Here is a 23,422-nt window from a genome sequence, read left to right as displayed (position 1 = left end):
GAAGGAAGATGAGTACACCCACACGGCTGGAGAGGCCAGACAGTGGGCCTGAAGCAACCATGGCGAGGACAGGAAAGACAGTGCGAAGCGTTTCTGCTATGTGCACAGCCAGAGCGGGTAAAGAGCCCATGTGGGAAGTAGCGGTCAGGGGGTTCTCTCCTTGCCTCAGCCTGGCCGGGCCGAGATGAGAAACTCACAGAAGCTGGCATGTGGAATAGTGAACAAGAGATTATGCCTCTCACAAGGTGGTGAGGACACCCAAAGTTGTGACCTCTGCACATGTGAAGCATGTCTACACACACAAGCACACACACACAAAGACTAACAATACTGCTGGGCGTGGTGGCACATGCTTCTAATTCCAGCACGTGGGAGGCAGAGGTAGGAGGATCGCAGTGAGTTGGAGGCCCCCCTGACAGGCCACAGAGTGAATTTCAGGTCAGCCACAGACAGACAGTATTTTGAAAAACAAACAAACAACAACAAAAAAAGAAAAGACTAATAATAATGATGACGAAGACAGTGGTTACCTCCAGGGTTTCATATTTTACTCTTCCTCCTCTACAAAAGCTTTCAAATATTTTTGTTTTGCTTTCCTTTAAAGTAGGGGCTCACTTTGGCCCAGGCTGAACTGGAACTCACTCTGTAGTCCTACACTGACCTCGAAACTCACAGAGATCCTCCTACCTCTGCCTCTCAAGTGCTGGGATTAAAGGCGTGCACGGGCATGCCAGGTTACAAAAGCTTTTAAATGGCTCCCCTTCATTGAACACTTGTTACCACGTGATGTGTGACACAGGTATTCCATGTTACATCTATTCCTTCTTTTCAATTTTGGGGACTGAACCTAATGCCTATCTTATGCTAGCAAAGTAAGTGCTTTACCAAATCAGCTACACCCCCAGCCTTTCATATCTGTTGTTCCTTAAAATCAATCTCTTGTAGGTAATAGTTGTTGACTTTTTGTGTTTGTTTGTTTTTCAAGGTAGGGTCTCACTCTAGCTCAGGCTGATCTGGAATTCACTCTGCAGTCTCAGGGTGGCCTTGAACTCACAGCGATTGTCCTACCTCTGCCTCCCAAGTGCTGGGATTAAAGGCGTGCGCCACCAGGGCCAGCTAGTTGCTGGCTACTTTTGGATGTGCAAGCTGAATATGTACAAGGTGATTTATTCAAGGTATGTACCTCGAGGTCAAAGAGCCTAGATTCAGGCTCAGATCTTTCTACTCCAAAGTCCAAACCTTTCTCTCACACAGCAGCACAATATATGACCTATGCCCCGATATTTAACAAAAACCACAGCATTCTGGGGACTATTTCTAGTTTTCATGCAAATAGTCTCAAGATCACTCTGAAATGGAGGGCAGGGGGAAAATATGGCATGTGACAAAATACAGAATCATACATGACATGAAAGTATGTATATCATTACAGAGGTTCACAAACTCCCTGGGGGCCAAAACACAAGGTCTTTTGGGTTTAAGGTGAAGTATTTCTCTGTGGCTGAGGAGACAGACCAATAATACCATCTGAAGGACTGCTTAAAAATGGCTTGACCAGGGCTGGAGAGATGGCTTAGCGGTTAAGCGCTTGCCTGTGAAGCCTAAGGACCCTGGTTCAAGGCTTGATTCCTCAGGACCCATGTTAGCCAGATGCACAAGGGGGCACACGCGTCTGGAGTTCGTTTGCAGTGGCTGGAAGCCCTGGCGCGTCCATTCTCTCTCTCTCTCTCTCTCTCTGTCCCTGTCACTCTCAAAAATAAATAAATAAAAATGAACAAAAAATGGCTTGACCAGTTGTGTCACATCAACTAATGTGTGAAATATTTGACACGTTACTTGTGCTGAGAAATCTTGGTTTACCAGAGTAAAAACCTAGCACTGGGCTAGAGATGGCTTATGGGTTAAGGCGCTTGCCACTATCCACATAAGCCAGGTAAGATGCCCTTGATGGACAATGTTTTTGTAGTTCATTTGCAGTGGCTAGAGACCCTGGAACACCCATCTTCTCTCTCTCATAAATAAATATTTTAAAAAATCTAGTACTTTTTCAGCCAGGCGTGGTGGCACACGCCTTTAATCCCTGCACTCAGGAGGCAGAGGTAGGAGGACTGCCATGAGTTTGAGGCTACCCTGAGACTAGTGAATTCCGGCTCAGCCTGGGCTAGAGAGATAACTGACCTGGGGGGGGGGGGCGGAAATCTAGCACTTTTGGCAGTGTGTGGTGGTCCACGCCTTTAATCCCAGCACTCGGAAGGCAGAGATGAGAGGATCGCCGTGAGTTCGAGGCCACCCTGAGACTCCATAGTGAATTCCAGGTCAGTCTGGACTAGGGCGAGACCCTACCTTGAAAAAGCAAACAACAATAAACAAAATAGAAAACATAAAATCCAACACTCTGATTGAGATGAGTGCTCTCCTCTCCACCCCCCCCCGAAAGTATATATCGTGAAATACTGATATACGACAGCAGAACTCGTCTAATATCATCTTTTTGTGCAAAGGTGACTCCGTTGAGGGTCAGAAATTAGGACACGGAGGTTGGGGGGCGGGGGGAAGAGGGTTTCCAGAACATCCTCCTGCGAAATCCCGAGGTGAGAGCACCAGGTGGGCGACGGGCGGAACCTGGCGTCGCCGGTCTCCAGGACGCCCGTCGGACGTCGCGAGCGTGCACCGCGGGAGCGCGATGTCAGTCAGGAAGGCCGGATCTCCTCTCTCACAGACATTCTCGGCACAGCAAGACGCCTTCAAGGGAAGCAACGGGGAGGGGAAAAAAAAAAAACCCTCACCGGAAACCGTAGGCTGCAAACGACGTCTGGGGCTGGGGGAATTTGAGGCCGGAGCCACCCGGGGCGTGCGCACCGCGTCTGAGCAGGCGCAGTACGAGCCGCACGCTCGGTGGCGAACTGCGCAGCCGCAGTGTAGACCTCATGCGCCGCGTTGGGGGGGGAGGGAGGGAGAGGAAAGGGGCGGAGCTTCACCCCGGGCGCGTTGACGCAACGATCCGCGGCGGAAGGGTGTGGACGCGCGCAGGCGCGGCGGTGTCTGAGGAAGGGCGGGTAGGCGGAGCTGCGCATGCGTGGTGAGAGGCGGTAGCAGCAGCGGCGGCGGCGGCGACGGCAGTGGTGGTGGTGGAGGTGGCGGCGGCGGTGGCGGCGGCAGCTGTTGAGGGGGTTCCGGGAAAATGGTGCTGATTAAAGAATTGTAAGTGGATCGCTGCGGGGGTGGGGAGCTGCCACAAGCGTGGCTTCCGAGGTTGGGGGGAAAGGAAGCGGAACGGTGGTTGGACTGAGAGCGAGAGAGAAAGAGCGAGCTTCGGGCGGGCCCCATCACCCCCGGCCCTCTGCCGTGGGGACGCCCCCCCTCCTACGACCCTGCCGGCGTTGTCGTGGTAACGAGGCCCCCCTTCCCTCCCCATCACCTCCTCTAGCCCCGGCGGTGGTCGCGACCCCAGCGCGTGGCTCCGGAAGGCGCGGCCGGGAGTTTCCGCCGGGACCCGCCTTTCCGCGGCCCCCACCCTGCAAGCTCGCCCAGGCCCCCGGGAGACGGCGGCTCGGGTGGGTGCGCGCGGGGGTGGGCGGGACGCGGTGGTCCGGCCCGACCGTGATTTGTCGCCTGGGCTGCTGGAGCCTAGTGCGGAGATGGTCCTGATTCCCCTCCCTTCTCCCCGATGGTGTTGGGGACGTTTTCGCCTCCTTGAAGTTCCGGAGACCCGTAAACATGGTGTCTACCCCATCTCCCTTCCACCCCCGGGCCTTCTAGCTCTCCTGCGGTCCGTCTCAGGTCCCCACTTCTTTAGGGTGTGGCGACCCTCTTTAAGGTGGTGATAAGACTGTTCAAACACGTGGAAGGTCATCTCCAGGTTTTTCTGTGTGTTTACAGCCCACCAGTGCTCATGGTGAAAAGTTGTGTCCTTTTTAAAGCCCACAGTTAAGGGAACCCCGTGAGCGTAATTACCCCAGGGTAATCTGGGTGGCTCTTGAAATGTCCAGCTGTCACACCTGAATCAGCATCTCTTGGGCAATTACAGGTTTCAAGTATGACCCGTTCTTTTGTTTGGTTGCTGTTACTCCCCTCCCCCTATTTGATTTTCATTTTTTTTTTCTTCTCTCTCTTTTTTGTTTGTTTGTTTTGAAGTAGGGTTTCGCTCCAACCCAGGCTGAACTGGAATTTACTCTGGAGTCTCAGGGTGGCCTCGAACTCAATGGCGATCCTTCTACCTCTGCCTCCCAAGTGCTGGGATTAAAGGCTTGTGCCACTATGCCAGGCTTAAATTCTTTTTTTTTTTAATTTGTTTTCAATTTTATTTACTTATTTGAGAGAGAGAGTTTAAGAAGTAGAGAGAGAATAGGCACACTAGGACCTTGAGGCACTACAAATGAACTCCAGACACCTGCATTTGGGTTCTTAGGCTTTGCAGGCAAGCACCTTCACTGCTAAGCCAGCTCTCCAGTCCAGTCTCATGCACTACTTTTCTGGGCCTCCCAGGATCCTTGCAGCCCATTGCTCTACAAATACACTCAACTCAGGGGTATTGTTGTTGCCTCCTGTTCCTCCCTCAAATGCTTCCTCACGTCTTCCCACTTCTCTGCTCAAATATTGGCTTCTTAGGAAATTTATTTTCTTTTCTAAATTTTGTAATCTGCGTGGAATGACCCATTGGGCTCATTCTTACACCCACTGTCTTTGGAATAATACCTCATACTGAAGTATGTGCTTAGTGAACCTGTGTTTAAGGAATTGATGAAAGGGTGCTCCTTGGTCAGTGAACAGGGATCCTGAGGAAAGACTTCGCCTTTGCCTTCTTCTGTAGAGTTGGATTTTGCAGTTAAACTATACTATGACAGATGGAATTGAGTGTAAGACAGAAAGGCATGGACTTGGCTGAAAGCCTGTGCACTATAAGTTCAAAGAGGATTTTAGACCAGACATTTAGCCGTGTTTATTTTCGTAGTAATGTCAGTTACATGAGTAGTAAGTGCAAAGGGAAAGCAGTTCCCACTGGGAATTTGGGCAGTGCTTTTAAAAATGCAACCTGGACTTTTGTTATAAAATTTAGACACACTGATGACAAATGTTGAAATGTGCCCAGAGTTGGAGAGAGAAAGAGGCAGATAAAGAGAGAATAGGTGACCCAGGGCCTTTAGCTGCTGCAAGTGAACTCCAGATGCATGAGCCACCCTCTGCATCTGGCTTATATGGGTCCTGGGGAATGGAATCTGGGTACTTTGGCTTCATAGGCAAACACCTTTATTGTTGCGATCTCTATAGCCCTCCTTGTCAGTTTTAAGATAGACGCTATGTTCCTAATGTCTGCATGGGAGGGGAGGTGGGCAGTGTACGTTAAGGACTCACTGTTGGGACCCCAGGATACACGAGTTCTGTGTAAAGTATTGGTAAAGTACTATGGCAGATGTTTGTCTTAGAAAATAGCAGGTTGAGCTGGTTCCCTTCCAGTTAGTTACTAAGCAACAGTGAAGTTGCTGTTAGTGTAAAATCTTGGTTTTTGAAGAATTTATTGCTGATTCTATTTGGAAATACAGTTTTGTGAAGATTTTCAGAGAAGTATGTGAATTTTCAAATTACTCTAAAGATTGTATATTGCTTTTTATAAAAATAATTTATTTTGAGCAGGAGAGAAGAAGACAGCGAGCTAGGGAGCATATGTGAGCCATGCGAAGTGTACACCACGTGCATCTGGTTTGATGAGGGTATTGGGGAGTCAAACCCAAGCCCACAGGTATTGCAGGCCAGTGCCTTTAAGCCCTGGGCCATCTCCTCAGTGCCCATATATTGCTTTTTGAATAATAATCGGTTGTAAAAAGCTGTCTGTTCCTTTTCTTCATTTACTTTTTTCAATTTAAATATTTTATTTATTTATTTGAGAGAGAATGAGAATGACTATGGCCATGCCAGGGCCTCTAGCCATTGCAAATGAACTCCAGATGCATCACCATCATGTGCATCTGGCTTTACCTGGGTACTGGGTCATCAAATCTGGGTCCTTTGCAGGCGCAGCTTAAGCACTAAGCTAATTTCTCCAACCCACTTTTTTTTTGGGGGGGGGTCGTTTCAAGGTAGGGTCTCACTCTATCTAGCCCAGGCTGACCTGGAATTCACTATGTAGTTTCAGGGTGGCCCCGAACTCATGGATCCTCCTCCTTCAGCCTTCCAAGTGCTGGGATTAAAGGCATGCATCACCATGCCTAGCCTCTTTGATTTATTTATTTATTTATTTTTGTTTTTTTGAGGTAGGGTCTCACACTAGTCCAGGCTGACCTGGAACTCACTATGTATTCTCAGGGTGGCCTCGAACTCATGGTGATCCTCCTACCTCTGCCTCCTGAGTGCTGGGATTAAAGGTGTGTGCCACCACGCCCGGCTTTCTTTTACTTTTTACTAAGCAACTTTCGAAGAACTTACTTGAGTCGTGGTTCTGAACCACTTAGTCACTTTCATTTTGCCAGAGGTATCTCTGAACATATTATTAAACACGGGGATATTCCTGCTGGAGAGCGAGGCTTAACTGGCTTAGCTGTGAGTCTTCAGTTCTGCGAAACTTCAGGGGTGATGGATGTCCTCTCCTCTGTACTCTCTAGTTCACGGCTGGGTTCAGTCCTTTCTCAGTAACTCTCAGAGAACCTCTCGGAATATTTCTTCACTCTGTACTCCTAAGCCTTTGCTTTTAGCCACCTGTGGATGACTAGTCCTGTGCTCGGCTGTAGTGATGTCTGTCTCTTGGAACAACTCTTCATGGTTCCTTAGTGCCTGCGTAATGAACTTCCTGAGTTTCTTACCACGTCTTTCAGGTCCTTAGAAGTAGTACCACTATCTCTCTGACCTCGTCCTCTGCAGATCGTGACCTTTGTAACAAGACAGTGACCTGTAGGGACAGGTTTGTTCTTGGTGAGAATACAAGTACTTTCACCGACTTGAGAGTTTTCGAGGTCTTAATCGCCATTCAGAGTGGCAGTCATAATGGGTGTGGGGTGGGACAGGAGGCTTGTTTTGTACCTGTTGGAGGTTAAGATGATGTGAACGTTCAGAACACCAATGGGGTGGAAAGTTTTGCCCAGGTAACAACTGACGACTAGCTGTATTCTGGGTTATATTAGCCTCATGTCATGTCTTCATAAGAAGAACATCTTGGTTGAAAAAATAATACCGTGTTTTCAAGATAGGGTCCCACTTTATCCAGCATGACCTGGAACTCACTCTGTACTTCCAAACTGGCTTCAAACTCACACTGACCCTCCTACCTTTTCCTCCTGAGGGCTGAAATTAAAGGCGTGCACCACCCTGCCTGGCTGAAAATATTAATATATACATTAAATAGCTTTGAGACATATAAAGAGATTACAACTGGAGAGAAATTGGGGTGAGTAAAAAGGGAATTTCCTACGCTGATGAATGAGGTGTCCAGTTCAAGCTTTTGTCGTTTCATCACCTCATCTCAAACAATCCAACTGTTAGAAGTGATGCAGAGTGATCTTGGATTTTGGTATTTTTTACTTATTTATTTATTTGAGAGCGACAGAGAAAGAGGCAGATAGAGAAATAGAGAATGGGCACACCAGGGCCTCCAGCCACTGCAAAGGACCTGCAGATGTGTGCGCCCCTTGTGCATCTGGCTAACGTGGGTTCTGGGGAATTGAGCCTCGAACCGGGGTCCTTAGGCTTGGTGGGCAAGTGCCTAACTGTTAAGCCATCACTCCAGCCCAGGATTTTGGTATTTACTCTGGTAGACAGAGTTCTAGAGGTGAATAAAAATTCTTGTGAAAATATCCAGTGATAAAAAGCAATTTTCTGCAGGTACCATAACGTGTGTGTTTGTTTCATTTAGTTTTTCGAGATAAGGTCTCATTCTAGCCCAGGCTGACCTGGAATTCACTGTGAGGTCTCAGGCTGGGTTCGAACTCATAGCGATCCTTCTTCCTCTGCCTCCTAAGTGTTAGGATCAAAGGCGTGTGCCAACATTTCCCAGGAGGGAGGGAGGAAGGGAGAGAAACAGAATGAATAGGTACATCAGGGCCTCCAGCTGCTGCAAATGGGCTCCATATGTATGTGCCACTCTGTGCATCTGGCTTTACATGGGTACTGGGAAATCAAACTTGGGTTGTTAGGCTCTGCAAGCAAGCACCTTAACTGCTGAGCCCTCTCTCCAGCCCCATGATTTTTTTGTTTTTCCTCTAGGTAGAGTCTCACTCTAGCTCAGGCTGACCTGGAATTCACTGTGTAGTCTCAGGGTGGCCTCGAACTCACAGTGATCCTCCTACCTCTGCCTCCCGGTTGCTGGGATTAAAGGCGTGTGCCATCACACCTGGCGTGTTTTTGAATTATCATCAGTATTGTATTGTAGGTAAATGGAGCTATGAAAGCAGCCTCTTGGAATATCCAGTAACAGACACCTGGGCAATTCAGACATATAAACCATACTGAAATTACCTTGGAAGAGGTTGTTGTGTTTCTAAGGTTTATGGTAATTTCCTTAACAAAAGCTATTTTCTTATTATTCTAAAGGAGCATTTGCTTATTTTTCCCTTACTAGTCTTGAATATTTGGGTAGTGGAAGGACAGCTTTTGGAAGCATTTGTTCACAAGATTCAAGATACACTGAGAGAAGGCTAAAAATGAAATACACAGCATACTATACTAAGAATTTTAGTAGGGCTTCCTGACAAGACAGTTTATAAGTAATACATTCTGTAGCTGTGATTTTTGGTGATTTTTTTTTTTCTTGCCTGCTTGCTCCTCAGAAGACTTTCTGTGCCTGTGTTTTGGCTCCTGGCACAGCCTAGTTATTCAGTGCAAATGACCATTGGGGTCCAGGATGATACAGTGAGGTCACTTAGTGTAGATGACCATTGGTCCAGGATGGTCGTTTCATTACTGGAGTTAGTGCAGGCTCGGCAGAGACCCACTTGCATAATGACGTGCCTGGACTTTGGCAGTTAAGAGTCTTGTTTACTGGGCCCTTGCCCCTTCAAGTCTAGAGAGTTATATTTTCAAGCAACTTCACATGTAATGTGTATTTTCTCTTTTTATCTTTTTAGCCGTGTGGTTTTGCCGTGTTCTGTGCAGGAGGTAAGTGTTTCTGGGCTCTGCACCATTGTGTTAGTGTCATTTACTTTGATACATCAGTGTATGCTTTGCTGCTTAATACATGTTTACCTTTCTCCTTTTTGGTGTGATGTGAGGGTGAGACCCAGAGCCTCACACATGCTGGGCAAGCATTCTACCCCTGAGCCAGCCTTCGTTTACTTTTTCATTCCGCTGTCTGTAACGGTGAATTGGTGTGTTACAGAAACATTACAGATGATTTTTTCATGTCTTGTTTGGGAAGGAGGGGGTCTGGGTCAGTAGCAAGTTGTTTAGTGCAGGAATTCTTTCTTTACTGTCCCAAGGGAAAGGAGATTCCAACCTAAACATGAGCACTTCACAGATTAACTTTTTGCATCCTTCACTGTCTTTAAACAAAATCTTGCTTCCTGATAATACTTGACTGTTCGGTTTTTCACACCTACTTGAGTGGTGGAAATCAGGCCCCTCTGGCTTGCTATTGTAATCCTTCAGGTTTTCTCATGGCAGCTCTGCTGGCCAGCCTCACCACTCCCCAATTCCTCTGTTCATTTCAGAAGGGTTCAGCATTCCCATCCATCCACCCATTTGGCTAATATGACAAGATCTCCTGAATTCTTGCCTGCCGGTCTCATTGCATGGTTCCCTGTTGTTGCTTAGAAGTGAAGATGTGTTTCAGACACTGTCTGACTGGCAGAACTGTGAGCTTACTGTCTTCCTTGCTTTGTTCCATCACCTTGAGGGAACTTGTGACCTGTAGTTGCAGCTACCTGCAGCCAACAGCGAGGATAACGGCGGGCCTCACTGACCTTGCACACCGTTCCACACACTCAGTCATCTGGTCTTCCTAGAGCTGACAGCAGACTGGAAACTGGATAAAGTATACTGATAACCTATGAAGTGACAGCTGACAGAAAAACAGCAGGACTGGGGACAGTGGTTTCTTGGCACTGTTCAGTATAGATGTGAACACAGCTGCATGTGTCCCACAGTGACTTAGGTTTCACTGGGCTACAATACTAGACACGGGCCAGGCACCCCTCTTTATTTACACAATTGATTGTTTGAACTCAGATGTGGAGGAACTTGACATTTGGTTTTGTTAGTGTTTTTTTTTTTTTCTTTTGATTTCAACTGATTGAGTAAGCTTGTTGGAATCTGAGTCCTAGGATTGTCACCCAAAATGTGGTTTCAGTCACTGTTCTAAGCATCCCCCCCCCCCCCGCCACTCTTCACGTGAGAACAGGAAAGCCCAGGAGCATGCCATAGGTTACCAGTCACTAATCTCTGGGTAAAGTTGTTTCTGTTCAGATTTCTGCTCAGAATCGAGATGAAATTTTCCTTTTGATTTAGAGGCATTTGAATCCTGTTTTAAATCTTACATGTTGAAAAGGACAGTTTGGATCCTGACATTAGTAGAGTAGTCCAAGTGGAGTGTGTGGGACCAAAGAAGAAACCGCTCTCCCCACAGCCCGAAGTCCCCACAGACGGTTTATTTTTGGAGCTCTTAAGAAGTTTGTTTGGTTCCAGCTTCCCAAACGTTTCCAAATTGAGTAATACTGTGTTTGTTTTAAATAAAATTGATTTAACCTGCACTATAGCATCACATTCCTATGAGCTTATGAGATGAGGGTATTTCCTGAGGTTTTGGTGGCCCTAGTTTGTCCCTCTTAGTAAAATTTTAGTTTTGAATTAGAAGTTCGTTCTTTCTTTTTATTTTTTTGGTTTCTTGAGGTAGGGTTGCTCTATCCCAGGCTGGCCTGGAATTCACTTTGTATTCTCAGGCTACCCTCAAACTCACAGTGATCCTCCTAATTCCTGAGTGCTGGGATTAAAAGTGTACACCACCATGCCCCCCCCCCAAAGGTAAGGACTCACTGCTGATGTGAGATTCACTACGTAGTCTCAGGGTGGCCTCCTACCTCTGCCTCCTTAGTGCTGGGATTATAGGCGTGTGCTACCATGCCCGGCTAAACATTCATTTCTAACTTGTGTCCGTGTTCATACAAAATATGCGCTGAAAGAGTTGGGTCAGCTCTATCTTGTATGTTAGTGTAGCATAGACTAATCCAGTACAGGCTCTTTCTGCAGCTTGCACTGACTCAGCACACTCTGCTCTTTGAACTTTCAGTATCAGGTCGGACAGCTTTACTCCGTTGCAGAAGCTAGTAAGAATGAAACTGGTGGCGGAGAAGGAATTGAAGTCTTAAAGAATGAACCTTATGAGAAGGATGGAGAAAAGGGACAATATACACACAAAATTTACCACTTGAAGAGGTAAGCAGCGTGTTCACGTTTGATGCTCGGTCATTAAGTCATGCTGTAGCTATTCAGCATCTTTGTGATATATGTAGCCGTCTACTTAATTGGCAGTCACGTGGGAAACATGTACTTCATGGTGATAATATGTTGTGTTTTAATTTATTGTTATACTTAAATTATAAAAATAATATGTAACAAAAGTCCAAGAAGAGGGAAGCTTATAAGAATGAAGCTTGGGGGCTGGAAGAGATGGCTTATCAATTAAGGCGCTTGCCTGCAAAGCCAAAGGACTCAGGTTTGACTCCCTAGGACCCATGTTAGTCAGATGCACAAGGGGGCACACATATCTGACGTTCGTTTGCAGTGGCTAAAGGCCCTGGCATACCCATTCATTCTCTCTCTCTCTACCTGCCTATTTCTGTATCTCTCTCTCTCAAATAAATAAAAATAAATTTAAAAAAAATGAAGCTTGGGGCTGAAGAGAGGGCTCAGTGGTTCAGTTCCCTAGTACCCATGTAAAGCCAGATGCACAAGGTGCTGTGTGCATCTGGAGATCCTTTGCAGAAGTAAGAGACCCTGACATATCCATACTTTCAACCCCATGCCCCACAAATAAATAAAAATATTAGCTGTCCGTGGTGGCATACATCTTTACTCCCAACACTTAGAGGCAGAGGTGGTAGGATTGCTGTGAGCTCAAAGCCACCCTGAGACTGAATTCTAGTTTAGCCTGGGCTAGAGTGAGAGACTATTTCCAAAAATAAAAAAGAAACTTTCACCCATTGCCTTCAAAATATGTCTTACAACAGGCGGCTGAGGGGAAGTGGAGCGGCGCCACCGAGAGTTGCTCTCCATGCAGCTTTGTGTCGCGGTCTTGTCTAACGCTCTGTGATTCCTCTTAAAGCCGCAGTGTGGGCCCGGCCCAGTCCTTGAGCCATTCCTTATGTGATAGGGCCATTTGTATGTTTTAAATATTTTGTAGTTTGTGTTGCCTACAAAGTAATATTTCAGTGAACCTGATTGTACACAGCTGAATGTTTTAGGTTTATGTTTATTTGGGAGAAAATCTTAAAAGTAGCATTGCTGGGAAGGTGCCATCAGCTTAAATTTTAATATTATTGCCAAATTTTCTCCAAGGGTTTTATAGTGTCTATTTCTCCATATTTTTGTCTTTTTAACTTTTTTCAATTTCATAGACTGGAAATGATCAATTTGGGTTAGTAATTCTTTCCTCATGATTGAATATGCTTTTTCTGTAAATTGGCCATTTGAATATCTATGCGACTTAACTGTGTACATGCTCTTTTTTTTTCCTACTTGTCTGTAGCTAGACTAGGTATGTGTGGTGGTGTATGCACATGTCTGTGCAGATGTACAAGTCCTGTGTATGTGTGTTCTGAGATGAAGGGAGAATGCCTGCTGTCCTTCTCTTACTGTGTGTCCCCTCCTTTTTGAGACAGCGTGTGTGTCTGTCTGTCTCTCTCTCTCTCTCTCGACCCAGAGCTTGTCGGTCAGAGCCCTGCTCAGCTTTTGACTTGGGTCCCAGCTCTACAGTCTCCAGTCTGAGAAGCCCAGGTGCTTAAGCCATCTCCTCAGCTCTTTGTTGTTGATGGTCTCTTATGTATTCCCCACGTTTGGCAGTCTGGACTGTCTTTAAAATAGAGAATGCCTACCAGTGTTTATCTAAGAGCAGAAGGTCAATAATGACTTTGGGTCCATTTAGACAGCCTCTGGCTCACTAAGGCCAGGAGGAAATCTCTGCTCTTTGTTTATTCTCTCCATGTTAAAGTAAACCCTGGTCATGTCTGTGAAGTGCCTGGAAGTTACAGATGAGCTGTCATGTCATTTCCTTTAGAAGATAGTGTTTCTTCTATTACAAGTTTGACTTGATAAATCATGAAGGCATTAGCTGATCAGTTATCCATAGAGATTATCTTATTTATTTATTTGACAGAGAGAGAGAAGAAAGCAGGCAGGGAGGGAGGAAGAATGGCATACAAGGGCATCCAGCCACTGCAAACAGACTGCAGAGGCACGTGTCACCTTGTGCATCTGGTTTACATGGGTCCTAGGGAATCAAACTGAGGTCCTTTGGCTTTGCAGGCAAACGCCTTAACCACTAAGCCATCTCTCCAGCTCCTATTTTTTTTTAAAAGTATTTTATTTGTTTCATAGGGAAAAGAGGCAGATAGAATGGGGGTGCCAGGGACTCCAGCCACTGTAAGCGAACTGCAGACACATGCCACCTTGTTTATCTGATTTATATGGGACCTGGCGAATCAAACCACTGTCGTTAGGCTTCACAGGCAAGTGCCTTAACCATTAAGCCATCTTTCTTGCCCCATAAAGATTATCTTAGTGTCTTTAAATTTTTAACGCCTTTTATATGTAAAAACCTTGCTACCTGAGAGAAAATTTTGGGGTTCTAGATGGTATAGTTTATTGACAGTGAATTGGTCAGCTTTTTATTTTTTTATAGTTTGATTTTCCAAAACAGGGTCTTGCTCTAGCCCAGGCTGACTTAGAATTCACTATGTAGGGTGGCCTTGAACAGCAATGTTCCACCTGTCCCTCCCGAGTGCTGGAATTAAAGACATATACCACCCATGCCTGGTGGTTTTGTTTCTTTTTGAAGCAAGGTCGCTCCCTCTATCCCAGGTTGGCCTTGAAATTATAGCAGTTCAACCCTAACCTCCTCAGTGCTGGGATTGAAGGTATATGCCACCATGTTTGGCTTTCCTTCAGTTTTTTTTTTTTTTTTTGAACGTTATTGACAACTTCTATACATAGATAATGTACCATGATCATAACATCCCCTCTTACCACCTTCCCTTTCCTCCCTCTCACATCCCCCTCTACTGAATTCCTCACTTTCAAGAAGTGTCTCATATTTTGATATCGCCATTTTTCCCCACTCATTATTCAGGTTTTATGTAGGTAGTGTCAGCCACCCTGGGGTCCTGAAAAAATAGTCACTTGGTGTCTGGAAGACAGTATTATAAGCCCTCCTCTCCTTCCTTTGGCTCTTATATTCTGTCCGCAGCCTCTTCTGCAGCGGTCTTCGAGCCTTGGAGGGGTGATAGAGATGTCTCACTTAGCGCTGAGCACTCCACCGTCACTTTGCAGCACTTTGGTGAGCTTGAGTCTTTCTCATGGTCTTCACTGTCTGAAAAGAGAGGATTTCCACCAGTTCTTGTTGGAGTGAGGGTACATAGTACCAGAGTGTGCTGTTTTTCATGATCCTGGGTCTCTGCTCCCTTTTGCTGGACTGGAGTTACAGGCCCATGTGGCCATGCCCTCCTGTTTACTTGGGTTCTGGAGATTCGAACTCCGGCAGCTTCAGGCCACCTTAGGCCCTCATGCTAGTGCTGGAAGTGCATTTAATTGCTGAGCCATTCTCCAACCTGAGGATCTTAGTTATTTTTTTTCTTTTCTTTTAATTTTTATCCATTTTGGGGGGGGAGAGAAAGAATGGACACACCAGGGCCTCTAGCCACTGCAAATGAATTCCACATGCGTACACTACCTTGTGCATATGGCTTATGTGGGTCCTGGGGAGTCAAACCTGGGTCTTGTATGAGGAAGTTCTTACCAGCCATATATCCCCTTTGTAAAGCCTTGGAAGGGTTCCCGTCATGCAGAGAACAGTACTGACACTGGTCTGTAATAGAGTGGGGTTCCTTCTACTCTGTTGCTCTTTTTTTTTTTATTATATTTTATGTTTATTTGTTATTATTATTATTGGGTTTTTGAGGTAGGGTCTCACTCTAGCCCAGGCTGACCTGGAATTCACTTTGTGTTCTCAGGGTGGCCTTGAACTCATGGTGATCCTCTTACCTGTGCTGGGATTAAAGGTGTGCACCACCATGCCTGGCTCCCTCTTTTATTAATGTTTGCAAAGGCTTTCTTAAATTAAGGGTGAGAAGATGTTTTGAAAAGCTCCTGCCTATGAGAAGGCAGAAGGAAGTAAAGCCCACTTAGAGGCCCAAGTTGGGGTCATTTATACTTTCTAAATGGGGGCTCAGCCAACCAGCCATGATGCCAAGTTTGGGGGGCTGAGCTTAATATACCACAGCCAGGTTCAGGTTTAAGCCTTGCAGGCATAAATCTCCCTCCTACCCTTCCTTCCTTCCTGGGGCAAATAAGAGAGAATGGCGCTCCAGAGCCTCCAGCTGCTACAAACTAACTCCAGATGCATATGCCACAATGTGTCACTGGCTTCATGGGTTCTGGGAATTGAACCTGGGCCCTTTGTCTTTTCAGGCAAGCACCTTAACCGTAATTCATCTCTCCAGACCCTTTCAGGAATCTTTATTCTAGAAAAGGGGAACTCCTGCCTTTGTGGAAAGACAGATGAGAGAACTCCTCTAGGCAATAGATGAGGAGAAGCCAGGTCCTTCTCTGACCTCTAGCAAAGAGAAGACTGCCAGGGCATGCTCAAGGACATTTCTGCTTTTATTTTTGGGGGTCCCACTCATCCTAAACTGCCTCAATCCCCCTCTGATTAAGCAACTCAAATTGCCATTAAGGAATTGGGGTGATGGCTGATCTGGCTTCTCTGAGCTGAGTGAGGTCATTAGGTTGACTGCTTGGAAATTTCTCCAATGGGTCTATCTCAGGGACCCTGGAAGTGCACTAATGTGGTGTGGGAACGCAGTCTTGAATAGACATCGTGGGAAAAGAATACAAGCATGGGGCTGGGAAGTGGGCACACATCAGACTGGAGGTCTTTAGGGTTCCCATTCGTGTAGACTTTCAGGCTTTGGAGGACTATCGAGGGGACCTGGGAAGATGAGTTAGATTGTCCCAGGACCATCTGAAGGTGAATTGACTATAAGCAAGAGGAGATAGAGTTTAAACAGTAACTGAAGTTTGGCATGGTGGCACATGCTTTTAATCTCAATACCAGGGAGGCAGAGGTAGGAGGATTGTGAATTCCAGGCCACACTGAAACTACATAGTGAATTCCAAGTCAGTCTGAGCTAGAGTGAGACCCTACCTTGAAAAACCAAAAAGATAAAGGGGAAGGGGTATTGGGGGGATGACTTGGTGGTTAAGGCACTTGCTTGGAAAGCCTAATGACCCAGGTTCAATTTTCCTAGTGCCCACATAAAGCCAGATGCACAAAGTGGCACATGCATCTGGAGTTTTTGGTGTGCCTATTTTCCCACACCCGGTGTCTGTCTTCTCTGTCTCTTAGCTTGCAAATAAATATATATATATTTTGTTTTGTTTTCTGAGGTAGGATCTCAGTCTAGCTCAGGCTGACCTGAAATTCACTATGTAGTCTCAGGGTGGCCTCGAACTCACGGTGATCCTCCTACCTCTGCCTCCAGAGTGCTGGAATTAAAGGTGTGCACCACCATGCCCAGTGCAAATACAATTTTTTTAAAATGAGTATGCATGGTCATGAAATTAATAGTTACTTCCAGAGATGAGAGGGATAAATTACCATTCACCATGATCCAGAAATCCATTTCTAAAGCTGTTCACCAGATGGCATGGTCTAGACCTGTTCTTGGAGGTGTTGTAAAGCAATGAGACATCATCAAAATTGTCAGTAACGCAACTCTGACCCAAAGATGATACCACCTATCGTGGCTGATTTCCCACACTGGTTTTCTTTTCTTCCTTTTTTGTTAAGGCTCCCGTCTTTCCCTGAATATGAGCTGTGGCCCTCACTGTCACCCCAGAAATGGTTCGAGTTCCTCCGAGATCTAGATAGAATGTACTCAGCCAGTAGTGTGCGATTCATGCAGCGTGCCAGACGGCTCAAAGCCCGTGCCCACCTTGTCCTGCTCTGCTCTTCCACTCACCACACCGCGCCATGCTGGAGGCCTGGTCTTGCTGCTGGAGAACCTGTGGCCTGTCGCTTCCTTTCTCCTTTCTGCCCAGGCCTCAGTTCCTTACTAGCCTGCCCTGCACTGTGGGCCTGCCTTTTCTGTTTTCTTCTTCTTTTGGTTGAAGGAAGCAAGCTGTGGGTTAGGATTGTCCCCGGTGTTCATGGTTTCCACAGCCCCCAGGGGCTGAACACTTTTGTGAGTCTGAGAGCGAACCTGCAGTGTTCTTTCTAAAAAGCTCAACTGACCACAAAAGGGAAGGTTACTTACTTTATTTATGGCCGGTTAGTCTGGTTTCCAGATTGCTTTTTTTGTAGCCCTACCCTCCAGATTTCTTTCTTTATTTTTACTTATTTCATTAATTTGAGCGAAAGAGGCAGCTAGAGAGAGAATGGGTGCGCCAGGGCCTTCAGCTGCTGCAAACGAACTCCAGATGCATGTGCCACCTTGGTGGATCCTTTGGCTTTTCAGGCAAGTGCCTTAACCACTAAGCCATCTCTCCAGCCCCAGTTTTCTTTTTTGGTTTTAACTTTTTTTTGCAACCTCCTTATGTAATGGGTTTTGGGGTGCTTCCTGGAACCCCAAGCCCTGAGTTCATATCTGCAAACTAACCATTGATAGTTTCAGATTCAAGAGAATAATTATTTATTTTTATTAACAACTTCCATGATTATAAAAAATATCCCATGGTAATACCCTCCCTTCCCCCACTTTTGATTTTGATTAGCTATCCCTCCACCTTTCCTTTACTCAGTCTCTTCCCCAGGCCTCATTTTGGGCCTTTTCATCCCCATTAATCTATTTTTCTACTTATATATATATATACAATACCGTCCTATTAAGTACCCCTCCCTCCTTTTTCAAGAGAATAATTTTTAAAATACCACATTTTATTCAGATTTTACAAAGGAGTGTGAAAAGGGAAAGGCTGGGAGGCAATGGGAAATGAAGTGGGGAGAAGCTACCATGTATAGCTCAGGAGTCCATGTGACCAGATAGAGATCTGGGGAAAAAGTGTGGAAAGAAAGGAGAAAAATTTCAGGGAGCTCCTGCCATGTGGGGAACTGGAGGAGATGAAGAACCCATGCATAGAGTCAGGGCTGGGCCCCCCTCCCTACTGGGCCAGGCCCAGCCCAGCCAATGAAAAAACTTATCCACAGCTAGAAGTTCCCAAATGATCAGAGAGAGCAAGAGCCTGTCCTCCCTTTGCAAAGGTATTTATAACCTTAGGGTGATGTCTTTTGGCCCAGGTGAGCTAGAGGGCCAGCTGGTGGTTAGGACTAGGGGCTGTCTCAGGAAGAGACAGCTTAACTTGATCAAGCACAATGTTTATATCCTATGAAAGACTCCCTCTCAGGAGGGGAAAAACAGTTCTTTGGAACTAGGCAAGAGATAAGAAAGCCCTTTTAGTCACCCTAACTCCACCCTCCTTCACTTACATCTAGACAAAATGCTGTGGTCATAATTCTCTCACACTACCTTCCTTATTCTCTCTCAAATCTGCCTTCTACTGTATCCCTTTTTTCCAACTGGTCTCTTCTCTATTTTAATGTCATCATTTCCCTGCTTCTGTATGCTGGATATCTAGTCTCTTTATTGTGGCTTTTCTTTGTCTTTTTCGAGGTAGGCTCTCCCTCTAGCTCAGGCCGGCCTCAAAGTAGGTGATCCTCTTACCTCTGCCTCCTGAGTGCTGGGATTCCAGGTGTGCCATCACGTTGGCCTATTTTGGCTTTTTTAGGTAGGGTCTCACTCTGACCTGGAGTGATCCTCCTACCTTGATCTCCAGAGTGAGTGCTTTGTTTTAATATAGGGTCTGGGTAGTGAGCTCAGGTATTCAGACTTGAGTGTGAGGCAGTTTAGGTTACTGGATCCCAAAAGTAAAGGAATGGCTTTGGGTGTCCCAGTTTCTACTTTGCTAAGAGATCTGAGAAGAATCTGCCTTCTCCTTATCTCTTGCCTAAAGGGGATCCCTACGCCTATTTTTCTATACACGACCTGTGCCCCTCCTAGGAAGGGGCATTCCTGGAAGATTAAGTCTGATCCTGGAATTGTAGATGGTTAAGGTCAACCCCCAATCCAATCTACAAATGACCCGCCTTTGGGCCACAAGGTGGGCTTTACTAAGCCCTTTTTACCTCCCTCGTGGTGGGAGCTCTCTCTGCTTAACCTCCTCCTCATTCCTTCTTTTTTTCTTTATTAAAAAATTATTTGTGTGTTGCGGGGGACTTGAGGGATAGCTTAGAGGTTAAGGCACTTGCCTGCAAAGCCAAAGGACCAAGGTTTGATTACCCAGGAACCATGTAAGCCAAATGCACAAGGTGACCCATGCATCTAGAGTTCGTTTGTAGTTGCTGGAGGCCCTGGTGCGCCCATTCATATTCTCCCTCCCTCCCTCCCCCTCCTCCTCCTCTCTCTCTCTCTCTCTGAAATAAATAAAAACCCTGTGTGTGTGTGTGTGTGTGTGTGTGTGTGTGTGTGTGTGTATACATACATATATATGCATGCATACATACATATATATACGTGTACATATGTATATATTTTTTTGGTAGTTGCTAGAGGCCCTGGCACGCCCATTCATTCTCTCTCTGCCTCTTTCTCTCTGTGAAATAAGTAAAAACTATATATATATATATACATACATACATACATACATACATACATACATACATACATATATATATATTTTTTTTTTTTTTTTTGAGGTAGGGTCTTACTGTAGCCCAGGCTGACCTGGAATTCACTGTAGTCTCAGGGTGTCCTTGAACTCCTGGTGATCCTCCTAGCTTTGCTTCCCATATGCTGGGATTAAAGGCACGTGCCACAACCCCTGGCTCAACATGTTTCTTATAAATGAAATTTAATCTAATAAAGTCTCTTTAAAAGCCCAGGTGGATGAGACAAGGGAAGCTTGCCAGAACCTGGAAGTTCTGAGCCTGCCAGGCCTGAGCTTGTCCCCTGGGAGCATGTTTATCACTTTATTGTGGACTTTACCTTCAGGCTCAGGTTAGCCTGAGAGATTGGTCTGGGCTAGAGGCTGGCTCAAGAAGAGGCCAGCTGTGAAACAAATTCTGAAGACTGAACTTGAGCAACCACAATGTTAGGATTAGATTCAATTTTTAGGAAAGGAGACCTTCCCAGGAGGGACTCCTCAAACAGATCTAGGGAACTCCTTTAGCAAGAGATCCAGATCATTCTTTGATCTCTAGCAAAGTGGGCCGGCTCAAAGACATTGCTGCCTTCGCTTTCCAGGGCCAAGTCACCCTACCTGCCTCATGAGCACTTCTGGGGAACATTGTGAGAAATCACCACTTCATGGATGGTTTAGGGGAACAGGAGGAGGGAGGTTTCTTTCTGTGCTTTTTAAAAAAAATTTTTTTATTTATTTGAGAAAGAAAGAGAATGGGCACACCAGGGCCTTATTGCAAATGAACTCCAGACACATGTGCTACTCAGTGTATCTGGCTTTATGTGGGTACAAGGGAATAGAACCTTGGTCCTTAGGCTTTGCTGTCAAGTGCCTTAACTGCTGAGCCATCTCCCAGCCCCTAGTGGTGTTTTTTTTTGTGTGTGTGGTGGGGTCGAGGTAGGGTCTCACTCACCAGGAATTCACTGTGTGGTCTCAGGGTGGTCTTGAACTCACTGCAATCCTCCTCTCTCTGCCTCCTTAGTGCTGGGATTAAAGGCATGTACCAGCACTCCTGGCTTTGTTTTTGAAGATTTAGCTTTGTTTTATAAATTTGTCTAACTTGTCCCTTTTCTTAGGGTTCCTAGACTTCCAAAATACTTTTACTATGGTTTTTTTTTTTTTTTTTTTTTTTGGTTTCCTGAGGTGTAGTCTTGCTTCTAGCCCAGGCTCACCTGGAATTCCCTATGTAGTCTCAGGCTGGCCTCCAACTCATAGCAGTTCCTCCTACCTACCTTTGTCTCCTGAGTGTGGGAATTAAAGGTGAGTGTTACCACCCTTGCTGCTACATTTTATTAATTGTATCTTCCTGGGCCTGGGAAGATGGCCCAGTGGTTAAAGTACTTGGTTGCAAAGTCTGCATGACCAGGTTCAGTTCCTAAGTTACCCAGGTAAGGTGGATGCAAAAAGTAGTGCAAGCATCTGGTGTTCTCATTTACACACTTACAAAATGAAAAAATAAAATTGTGATTTCCAGCCGGGCATGGTGGTGCACACCTTTAATCCCAGCACTTGGGAGGCAGAGGTAAGAGGACCTGCTGTGAGTTCGAGGTCAGCCTGAGACTACATAGGGAATTCCAGGTCAGTCTGGGCTAGAGTAAGACCCTACTTTGGAAAATAAAAAAAAGATTTAAAAAAAAGTGACTTTTTAGGTGATTCAGGGGTGCAGAAGTTTACATACATGCTTTCAAGTTCTTCATTAGCAGTCTGTCAAAGTGGCCACTACTAAAAATTTTCCTTTATAGATTAAATTAAACTGAATTGAATTTATGCTGTTTATGCTATTTCTCCAAGTTCAGTCATTTACTTAGATCCATCGATGAGAGATGCACTAGTTGTTGTTCTCATGTTAGGGATGAAAAGAGAGTACATTTCAAATAGCTAACTTAAAGATTTGGACTTTATTAACCAAGTTTACAAAATGTTCACATGTTTATTCTTGAAATAAGATAGGGTGCAGTTGGCATCAGGATGAAGGAATATTAAAACTTTCTGTAGATTTGTTTCTTGTAGGCATTTAATAACTTTATTTCTTTTTAAATATTTATTTATTTGAGAGAGGGAAAGGCAGAGAGAGAGACAGAGAGAGAGAGAGAGAGAGACAATGGGTGTGCCAGGGTCCCCAGCCACTGTAAATAAACTCCAGATGCATGTGCTGCCTTGTGTATCTGGCTTTATGTGGGGTACTGGGGAATCAAACTTGGGTCCATAAGCTTTGTAAGCAAGTTCCTTAACTGCTGAGCCATCTCTCCAGCCCTAATAACTTTATTTCTGAGCAATAGTTTTATAACATTTAATGAATAGTATTGCTTTTCACTATTGGGCTATAAGGATAAATTGTGGTTCTTATCTAATAGCTATTTTTTTTTAACAAAAATTATTTATTTGAGAGAGAGAAGCAGATATATATAGAGAATGGGGGCACCAGGGCCTCTAACCACTGCAAATGAACTCCAGATGCATGTCACACTTTATGCATCTGGCTTACATGGGAACTGGGGAATCGAACCTGGATCCTTAGGCTTTGTAGGTAAGCTCCTTAACTGCTAAGCCATCTCTCCAACCCTAATAGCTTTTTTTTTTTTTTTTTTTGGCTGGGCTTTTCTAATTTGACCAGCCAAATGTTGACATGTATTTGTCATCTTTTTGGAGCAGGAATACTTTAGCTTGCCTAATTACCTATGTGTATTACATTACACCTGGTTACATCTCACTTTGTGGAAATTAGTCCTTAGCAGTGTGAGAAGACTTAAGTATTTGTTCTTTGACTTTAAAAAAAATATTAAAAAATTATATTCAGAAGCAGGAGGGCAGGACACGCCAGGGCCTCCTGCCACTACAAAATAACTCCAGACATGTGTGCTAATTTGTGCATTTGGGTTTATGTGGGTCCTGTGGACTTGAGCCCAGGCCTTAGGTCCTAATTCTTTGACTTTTAAGGTAGTAGTGCTATTGTCAGTTATCTTGACTTCATATTTCTGAAGTTGATGTAATTAGCCTACATTGTGAACAGGGTTAGGTCCTCTTGTAGGGTGTGGAGGCACAAGCAACCCTCTGCTAGGAATCTCTTTTGCCTACTATCCAGAGTAGTATACCACCGTTTTATTGTCCTGTGACATCATTTGCCAGAGTAGTGAAACTCTCAGATGGTACAGCCACGTCGCTTCCTGTGGGCCTGATGTTGGAGAGCTCCCCTTTCTGTGGCTGCCCAGGTGAGGTTCCTCACCCTTGCTTTCCTAGCTTGAATTCAGCTGAGCAACACTTCTGGCCAACTGTTTAACCTTATTACAGGTCCTGAGATTTATTAGTTTGTTTTTGTATTGGTTAGAAAAAAATAAGTTGTACTTGAAAATGAGACAGTTTAAGACTAACAGCTTCCCCAAAAGGAAAGAATTTTTACTGGCTAAATGCAGGAAATGTCTTGGGCCTGGGGGAGAATCTGGCTTTTTCTTTTTGGGTTTTCGAGGTTGGGTCTCACTTTAGCTCAGGTTGACCTGGAGTTCACTACGTAGTCTCAGGGTGGCCTCGAACTCACAGCAGTTCTCCTCCTACCTCTGTC

General features: G+C 45.3%; 1 protein-coding gene across 3 annotated transcripts in view; it reads left to right on the top strand.

The window, feature by feature from the left end:
- The first annotated feature begins 3,110 nt into the window (after positions 1 to 3,110).
- The window catches only part of Pitpnb (phosphatidylinositol transfer protein beta), a 68,667-nt gene continuing 48,355 nt past the window's right edge, over positions 3,111 to 23,422 (top strand). For 2 of the 3 annotated variants that reach the window (XM_045132746.1, XM_012951804.2), the window contains exons 1-3: positions 3,159 to 3,201; positions 9,051 to 9,081; positions 11,207 to 11,352. In XM_045132746.1, coding sequence (XP_044988681.1) covers positions 3,182 to 3,201; positions 9,051 to 9,081; positions 11,207 to 11,352 — 197 coding nt within the window. In that variant the 5' untranslated portion in view covers positions 3,159 to 3,181. Of the gene's footprint in view, positions 3,202 to 9,050; positions 9,082 to 11,206; positions 11,353 to 23,422 lie in introns of all 3 variants that reach the window. The other variant, XM_004670948.3, reaches the window with a different exon arrangement.

The sequence above is a fragment of the Jaculus jaculus genome, chromosome 13 (assembly GCF_020740685.1).
Source record: "Jaculus jaculus isolate mJacJac1 chromosome 13, mJacJac1.mat.Y.cur, whole genome shotgun sequence".
NCBI classification, from domain to species: Eukaryota; Metazoa; Chordata; class Mammalia; order Rodentia; family Dipodidae; genus Jaculus; species Jaculus jaculus.
This window is presented reverse-complemented; position numbering and strand designations above follow the sequence as displayed.